This window comes from Morone saxatilis, unplaced genomic scaffold (genome assembly GCF_004916995.1).
Source record: "Morone saxatilis isolate NCDOM2014 unplaced genomic scaffold, NCSU_SB_2.0 Contig12, whole genome shotgun sequence".
In the NCBI taxonomy this organism is placed as follows: Eukaryota; Metazoa; Chordata; class Actinopteri; family Moronidae; genus Morone; species Morone saxatilis.
In genome coordinates, this window is record NW_023339674.1 from 14,487,520 (window position 1) to 14,497,096 (window position 9,577).

General features: G+C 41.7%; 1 protein-coding gene across 1 annotated transcript; it reads left to right on the forward strand.

The window, feature by feature from the left end:
• The first annotated feature begins 4,078 nt into the window (after window positions 1-4,078).
• tnfaip8l1 (tumor necrosis factor, alpha-induced protein 8-like 1) lies at window positions 4,079-7,948 on the forward strand. Its single transcript, XM_035653705.1, has 2 exons — window positions 4,079-4,364; window positions 5,367-7,948. The coding sequence occupies exons 1-2, from the start codon at window positions 4,093-4,095 to the stop codon at window positions 5,653-5,655; spliced, it is 561 nt and encodes a 186-aa protein (XP_035509598.1). The 5' UTR covers window positions 4,079-4,092; the 3' UTR covers window positions 5,656-7,948.
• The last annotated feature ends 1,629 nt before the right edge of the window (window positions 7,949-9,577 follow it).

Below are 9,577 nucleotides of genomic sequence, written 5' to 3' on the forward strand. Positions count from 1 at the left end.
TCAGTCGGGCTGACAGGGCTGTTTACACCTGCAGGAGGGTGTGAGAGTCCCTCGGTACATTACCCAGGCTCCCTCACTGTCACAAGACATCCATCCAACACTGTGTGGGGTCGGGTTTCATTTCCATGAGTCGTGTTTGCTCAGCTTTTGCCTTCATGTCTTTTGTGAGTGAGAGCATGCTGGCTTGTTCTAGGCGAGTTGATGATTTTGTAGCTTGTCTAACTGCCGTAATTATGCCGAGGATCTGTTGGCTGCCGCAATCTGTCTTTGTTTTTCATTTTCAGCTGCTCGACAAACCAGACCTATGAGTAATGTGTATGCATACGGATGTGCAGATGCAGATGTGTGATTTCTGAATGCAGTGATGCTGTGGCTTTTACATTTTGCAACAACAATCTGCAGTTTTTGCTGCCATCATGTCTTGTTCTGCCTTAAATCGGTTAAAATGTTGCCTCTATAAATACAGCTAGACGCTGTGTCAGGGTTGGCCAGGCTGTCCCTGGGCACCCGACGTCACAGGCCATTTAGATTTGGCAGTAACCGCTCTCATGCTGCAAAGTCACCAAAAAAAAAAAAAAAGATTCCTTGATGATTGAAAACATTTTGATCACTCCAAGCACCTGTATATTCCCTTTGGTTTTCTCATCTCGAGAAACGGAGGCGGGGAAGTGAGGATCTCCCTCCATCCTTAGGATAAGAGTCCCCGTGGTCTGTTCTGTCACTCCGCAGCTTTGAATGAAACCTCAGACAGACAATCCTAAGTTAAAGTATTTGTATTCATGGGTATGAAAGACAAACACTCCTCCCATACTCATTCGTTTCCCTCCTCCTCCTCTTTTCCTGTTGTTCATCGACAGGCTACACAGAGCTGACAGCTATGATGGCTCTGGTCCCTGACGAGAGTGGAATTTAATGAGCGCTTTGAAATAACCCTCCAATCTGAGAAAGAGGTTGCTTTTCTTAATGTGGCCATTATCTATTCGCACTTCTCTAAACTCTTAAACGTCCATCAGCGAGGGTGGAGGGAGGGAAAGAGGGGTGGTAAATCAAGACTTACTCTAAGTGTTTGCGATAAGCGATTGTCCTCTTGAGGCTAACCGATGTGATTAGAGGGTGACGGCAGGACTAAGTGATTGTTTTTAGTCACCGCTCAAATGGAAATAAAGATCTCCCATTCAGTTTTTTTTGTGTGTGTTGATTTTCAGTCTGATCATTAGTGTCTTTCTCCCCGTTATCCGTTTCACACACATTGCATCAGAGCACGATTTTCTGTAACAAGTGCAGCATGGCAAGTTTAGAGTTACAATCGTGGTCGATGGGGATCTGCCAGTGATCCTTGATCAGCGCAGCACGAGGCCCGATTAAACGTTCCTGCACCTGCAAAGAGAGAGGGAGTAAAACTAGATTCAGCATGAGACAGTATAAAAATGACCTCTCATTCAACACCTACATTTCCCCGATGTTTCAGGATTGATGTATAACACAGCTGCCCCCCGCCCCGTCCGCCCTTTCTCTCTCCATCTCTCTGACTCTTGTCTTTGCTCTCGCTGTCCTCATGTGTCTCCTCCCTGGGAAGCATCCTGCTGACACTCTCTCCAAGGAGTCTTATTGATATTCTTGGAGAGGCATTGCAGAGGGAGGGAGGGAGAGAGAGAGAGGTAGAGAGAGGAATGAAAGTCATGCACTAGCAGAAGACGCACTGCCTTCTAGTACCAACAACAGTAAAAATCACAAGTCACCCAGCAGGGATATGTCATCGCTCATTTTGTCTGCTGCACTAATAGAATCTCTCCCACTTTGGATTTTTATTATCGTCTAGCACGTGGAAGGGCAATTTGCCAATCATGCAGATTTTCAGTTAAGCTTTTGGGTTACTTTCATATGGAGGGATATTGCATGAAGATTATACCCCTATTGTGATGTGAATGGGACACTTTGCTCAAATATAATTATTTTGTTTTCACTGTGACAGTCACATTTACCATGTCAGTGACGGGGGAACGTATCAAGAAAATGAGATCTGACTGAGACGGTTTTATGTTTAGCTTTCCCCCCTAGGTGATGAAGTGTTTTACTTATTTGTTTCTCCTTAATTCCTAAGATGCAATACAATGTGGCTAAACTATACTGGTTTTATACTAAAACTTATTTGAGGAATACAGAGGTTTTATCTGTAGAGCTGAAAAGATTAGTTCATTAACTGATGAGTCAATTGACAGAAAATAAATCTGCAACCATTTTGTCATTTATCCATTTGAGCCATTTTAGAGGCAAAAGTCTCTAATGTGAATATTTGTTGCTTTTCTCTGTTTTACATCATAGTAAACTGAATGTCCTTGCGTTTGAGCCGATGTCAAAGTTGTTTTTTTAATTAAAAAAGAAGCATGAATTGGATCAAGCATTCAGTGACAGATTTTGATACCTGCTGTGATAAAACGCATGTTAGTACCAATAGAAATGTGAGGTTCAGTAGTACCTTTCCTCATCTGATAAATCATAATACATATTCATGTAAATCTGGTGTTTTGTCCTGCAATGATTTAGATCGCTCTCCTGGTGTGTGTGTGTGTGTGTGTGTGCGTGCTGCGTTCACTGACCTTACAGTATAATTTTACATAAACAAATGAGAAGAAATTGCATCTAAACTCTGTTGTAAAAGAGACTTAACGTATAGTTTTCATCTGTTGGATTCTGCAGACAATATTGTTTCAAGTTCAACTGAAACAGTTGAGTTACAGAAAATCTGAAACAATTTTGATAATCAGTTCATTTTCTACGTCGGTAATCAAGCAGTGATGACAAACATTCACATCCAGCTTCTCCAGTTTGAGGATTTGCTGCTTTTTAATTTCTTTTTATCCTTGTAAAATCTTTGGGTTTTCAACTCGAGAAATTTTTAGGATGTCAACTTGGGCTCTGGTAAATTATAACAGACAACACTTTATAATTAATATTAATGAAAATAAGTTAGTTGCAGCTGTACTTCAAGATCCGCCAAATAAAGTTTAGGGAGTTAAGAGAAAATTAATTACTTTTTTAGTTATTTTGTATAATTGTGTAAGAACAGATTTTTGAAAATGGTGGTATGTCATATCAAAATTGAATTTCAAGTACAGTGTCACCCTCCTCTTCACTCTTCATTCATTTCCCCCGTGTTATTAGAGGGCAGTTGTGGAAACCCTTTTTTTTTTGCCGTTTTACTCTTGTGTACTCATCCTTGCACATCTGTGAAGGTCAGAGTGGGAGTGTACAGGAAAATTCATTTTATTTTTTCAAAGACAGAATGTACAAACCTGAAGAAGTGACCCGCAGAACGCATTGAGACACAGCTACTGAAATGATGTGGCGTGCTGTGGGCCTGCCTCATTTGATAGGAGAGATGTGTGGGGGGGAGTGAAAGCTGGTGGCCCCCTGTGACCCCCACTATTTATGCGCCTCCATCATGGGTGCAGCCTTTCACTGAGTCACCCTGTTTTGGCACACACAAACACACACTCAGAAACAGCATCATACATAAATCAAGCAACACGCGTGCATTGAATGAGATGCAGCAGTCTGCCTCCTGCCTCATTTTCACACATACACGCACACCTTGTTCTCCGAATGCCTTCTGCAGATTACATTGTCTGCTTTGCGTGGTCGTGCTGTAACTGACTTTGCTCTTGTAAGCGTAATGACACATTCTTCTCTAACTACCTTGTAGGCTCTGAGCCAGAGGGTTGCTGGGACTAATTTGACAGCTGCCACGGCTCATTATCTGATAAAGGGGACAGTTCCTTGGCCCTGCAGTTTAAACAGTATTAGTGTAGATGTTATTTGCAATAACCTCACACATTGCAGGCTGTCAGCATGTTATGTTCGGCCCATTTGTGCTTTCAAGATGAGAAAGTCTGAGCAGGAAATGGTTTCTCTCTGATAATGTCTAGTTTCATATCTGCTGTAAAAGACTCGGAAATAAACATGTTTTCAGTCATCATTTGAAAAAGGAAAGGAAGTATGTCCGCCCTCATTACATGCATAGCACTTTAGTATAACAAGTTTCACCTCTTTTTTTCTCTCTTTTGTCTGACTTGTTTGAACTCAGACTTGACCATGGACTCCTTCAGCACCAAGAGCTTAGCCCTGCAGGCGCAGAAGAAGCTGATGAGCAAGATGGCCACCAAGAGCATGGCCAACCTCTTCATCGACGACACCAGCAGCGAAGTGCTGGACGAGCTGTACCGCGTCACCAAGGAGTACACCCGCAACCGCAAAGAGTCCCAGAAGATCATCAAGAACTTGATCAAGATGGTGGTGAAGCTGGGAGTGCTCTACAGAAACAACCAGTTCAACACCGAGGAGCTGATCCTGGTGGAGAACTTCAGGTAGGCAGCAAGAGTCAATAAATAGTTCAACATTTTGGGAAATAGCAGTGTTTCCATGCATCCTGGAAAACCTGGAAATTTAGAGACACCTGGAATTTGATTAAAACTACAAAGGATCCTGGAAATAATTAATTGTATTTTAGCTCCTCAATCACATCGCCTACGTAAACCTTTTGTCTGAAACTCACACATTGATTGGATAAGCCGTGTCGTATGACAATACAAAGCGGGTTTAACAGACGCAGAATAGAAAAACGCTCTTTTCATTTGGGCTCCCGTGTTGATCAGTCTGTGTGAGTCCGTCAACCAGACACAAAGCAGAAAAGACTTGCAGCGATCTTTTCAGTCTATAAGCCCATTGGAAATGCTGTAAATATGTACATGCATACAGCCTATTAATGATCAAATTGGTTGTTTTGGTTGTTAAATACATGCACAGTGATATACACACAACAAACATTTTCTACTTCAACACTTACTCACAAATACATAACGCTGCAGAAATCTAATCTAATTCTCAGAAGGAGAGCAAACCCGCGTATTTTCTCTAAAATGTCAAACTGAAAAGCTTTTTCACATCGCGCCATATATTTAAATCTTGTTACATTGTGTATGAGAAGGTGACAACCCTTGAGAAACAAACAACAAGGAGCTGGTTCTGGTCGAGAGCTTCAAGTGGGGAGAACTGCAGTTTAAGTACATTCTGTGTGCTGATGGAAGCAAATTAAGTAAATTGACTTTTACATCAGTTTATATATTTTCCACTAAAATAGTAAAACTCAGCTGGAAGGCATTTGAAGCTGACATAAGTGCACAGTATGGAGAATGGTGATTATATTAGCATGGAGATGCATCGCTGCGAAGGACAATACTATAACTGATATAGGGGGGAAACTTCTCTTGAGGAAAATCACAAGACAGCAGTTTCTATTTTTACTTCCCTCTGTTGCTCCAGTCAGAATTAGAAACTGACAGCCTCTTCTCTCCCTCCTTGTCTCACAGGAAGAAAGTCCACACTCTGGCCATGACGGCGGTCAGTTTCCACCAGATTGAGTTCACCTTTGACCGCCGCGTCATGAGCGCCATTTTGAATGATTGCCGTGAGCTGCTGCACCAGGCCATCAAACGCCACCTGACAGCCAAGAGCCACTCGCGAGTCAACCACGTGTTCAATCACTTCTCCGACTGTGACTTCCTCGCGGCTCTCTACGGGCCCACGGAGGTTTACCGCGCTCACCTGCAGAGGATCTGCAACGGGGTCAACAAGATGCTCGACGAGGGGAACCTCTGACCTCTGCTGGCCTCGTCATCAGGCGCTTTTACCTCCAGTCACCCCTCATGTACCAACTTGCAGGATTTTTATTTTTATTTTTTTTTCAAGGTGACAATCATGAACATTTTTATTTTTCATTTTGTTGCTTTGTGTTTGTGTGTGTCTTTCAGCCATTACTGTAACACTGAAATTATTTTGGCTATTTAGTCCAAAGTCTGTTTCTTTCCCAGCGTGACTTTTTATTATTTCAGAGTAAACAAAACCCAGCAGATATTTTTTTAAATGAATGTAAAACTTCATGCTCTTATCAGTATATTCAGAGGTAGGAGCCTTGACAACTGTGCCTTAAAAAAAAAAAACATATTTATCTTCTTTCCAAGGGCACTATGCTTGCTCTGTTACTTAATCAAAAAGACATGAATCCAGGCACAGGCCTTCAGTTATATCTCTGTAAGGAGCTTTTAATGGATGAAAATGGTTTTTGAGAGCACCGGGAGAGGAAAGAATATGAATTTCTGTCTTTTCCAAATACCCAAGGACATAAAGAAGTAATATTTCTTTTTTTTTTTTTTTTAAACGTAGTATTGCACTCAATCCTAAACAAGCGCTGTACTGTACTTTCCCGCAATAATGAAACCATGTGAAGCGTGGCAGTTGAGTAATCCTGCTTAGCCTGCATCTTACAGCTCTCACCATCATGCACTGAAGTCCACTTTGTAGAGAGGCCAGGCTTTTGTTTGTAAGGCATCTATAAACCTAGTTATGCTTTTAACAGTCTGGTTTATAGCCACCACAACAAAGATGAAGTATTTGGGTCATAGGGGACCATAAACATGAAGGAATTTGATTGCTCTGTGTATTGTTGATTGTCTCTGCACTGACTCAAATGTTTCACTGGCTGTACGCTCATCTGCTCAGACAAACTACTTTTTTTGTCTATAAATGTCGAAATCACAGCAGGGGAGCGGCACAGTGTGGCACCTGGTGCAAAAGGTTGCTCTGCCGTTTTGTCAGAGAGGAATAAAGCACAGGCATGAGTTACTCGTCGTAATAGATGTTGGAGCCCAGGGTCAGCTGTGTTTCAGATTTATCGGTGTTGCCTCAGGTTTATCTAAAAAAAGGAAAAAAACACACTAAACTCTGGTTTGAATTTTGACAGATCTGAACTAGAACGACTCCCCATGAGCAGTCAGATGAAAGGCAGGACTAAAACTGCAGCTTCGTTTCTATGAAAAGGACCAGGCAGGGTATAGAGATTAGAGCAGAGACAAACACAGTACCTGATTGTAGTCTCCCTCTGCAATTATAGCTCCCCGCTCTGGGGTGGTGTAATGGCCTATAGCCTGCCTCTGTCGAGCAGCCACTCCATTTCACCACACAGCAGCCTCATGTAATGTGATGGAGATAACCATCTCTGTTTGTGTGATGCAAGTCCTTTAATGGAGTGAAAGATGTTGTGTTTCTTCCTTATAAAGGAGCATATGAATAGTTACTACTATCCCTCTCGAACCTCACATAATAACTGTCCTGTTCCTTTTTGTCTGTGTGTTTTTTGTATCACTGAGCCTGTCTGGGAGATTGTTTTGTGCCGCGGCCTCATTTTGTATTCTGCGTGTGAGCATGTGTGTGTGCGTGTGTTTGTGTGCGTACCTGTGAGAGAATTGGAAATTGAGCCGTGTAATAAGTGCTGTGCTTTTCCAGATAGGATTGCTGAAACTTTAACTTCATCCACAGCAGCTCTGCCAAAGAAAGGAAGACTGATGTTGCTCATAATGCAGTCTTTTTCCAGAGGAACATTTCAGAAAACAGTATGCACTTGATGATTATAACCCTGCTAATGGTGATAATGAAGACAGAGGTGGTGGCTGTGGTGGTTCCTTTTTTATTCACCTTTTTATTTCTTGGATGACTTCCCTCGATATATTCCCATTTGCTAGACCCATTTGACTCTTAATGCATCATTTTGAGAAGCTTTGAAGTAAATCCTTCTTCCTAAGTCCCCAAATACAGTTGACTTTAATTGTCTTTGGATGCCATTTTCTCCAATCCCTCCACATCTCAGGGTTAGTTTAAATCTCCCTCGGTTTAAAAATCCATGACATACTAAGTAGAAATCACCAGGAACCTCTTCAACAGCCCCACTTGTTTAACTAAAGGCCTTTTAAATTAAGTGTACTTATCACATTGCATTTTTACTTTTGTGAATTGTGAACAGTTTTTATTTTCACTCATGTACATATGATTGTTTTTGTGTCTCTGTATTGTATCCAGACGCAACAAATATAATACAATTTACTTTTTTAAAAGAATACATTTCTTGTATTTAATAAGTCATATTTTTTGTCCTCAATCGAACAGAGTGTCTTCCCATTAGTGTGTTGGATGTTGGAATTTTCCGGGCAGATCAGGGGGTAATCTGGCTATGTCTGACCTGGATTTATTCGGCCAAATCCCTTCCTCCTGCTCCCAGCATTGTTAGGGAACCATGAAAGAAAACACAAACCCATCTTACTGACAAAATATTCTAGTTTTGGGTCATTTTTTTCCACTTCTTGCAGGCCCACGCCACGGTCAACAGTAGAACAGGAAATGAGTAAGATGGAAAGACTTCTTGCTTTTGTTTTGGGAAACTGAATCATTCAACATAGCTGCAGTTTAATTTCAAGTGTAGCATAAGTAACACTGTGTGAATTCAGTTTAAGCCGTCATTGGCTTTGCTATTTCTTAGACTTTGGATTGATAATTTGGCTTGTAGCACGTCTGCACATCCTGCCTGCAGCACACTTGAAAGGCTGCTGCAGTGGGCGCGGTTGCTTCATGGTGAGCGCGCCATGTACCGAGGCTGAGTCATTGCTCTCTCTGCCCCCCTTTCCTGTCTATCTTCAGCTGTCACTATAATAAAAGGCAATAAAAGCCCCAAAAAATATACTTAAAAAAAGAGAGGCTGCTGCAGTACCAAGTGCCCAATTATAATCTAATGGTCATTACCTCAACATGCGTTTTTTTCCTTCTTCTTGTGAATGCACCCTCGAGTTCGGACAGTTATTTTATGACTAAACTGAGACATGAGCACAGGTCAGTCCTGTCTCATTGTCTCTCTCCATGTGCTTCTTTCTCTTTTCTTCATTTGATGCAACTGTGATGTCAAATAAAGCAGAAACGTCCTGACATCAACTTAAATGACTAATTTCAGCTCGTCTTCAATTGTAGGGCAGTTGTGTAAGAGGTAAAAGTGGAATAAAATAAGTGTTTGAGGGGGAAATAACAGTTGAGAATTATAGTTTGCTTATATTTTTTCTTTTTTCAGTGTCTGTCTCGCTCAAACACTTTCAGAAAATTAAAATTTCAAAATGACAGTCACGACGTGATTATCAGTGGATGTGACTGAGGGGCTCTTAATACATTTTGGTGAAGCTAGCTTCCACTGGGGCATAATTATCATTTCTACATAATGAAGTGACTACAAAGGAGCTGTCCTGCATCCTAAGAAGGAGGGAGCTGAAAAAAATGAAGCTTGCAGCAGACCCATTACTCTTTCCACTTGTGTTCACAGATGTGTTATGATTTGTGCCGCAGACTTCTGACCCGAACCAAACAAAAGTTAAGTTGAGCTATTGTACCATCAGGCTCTTCTCTAGGATCAAACATGACAAAGGAACGATTCTCTTGCTCGGCTGTGCACACGTGAAACCCTGTTTAGTAAGGACAAACCGAGCCGGATTATTATGGTCCATCCCTGCAAGGATACAGGCAGTTGGTTTTGGCATAACACTGCAAAGTGTCAATACGGGCGCAAACACCCTAATGTTTGAGTTCTGGGCGGTGCAACAAAACAAACCACAGGGCATTGTGTTCAAACAGCAGGCAATGCTCTGCACTCATACGACATCACACACTCATATTTCTAGATTTTCTTTTGTCCCCGATGCCAGTGAAAATG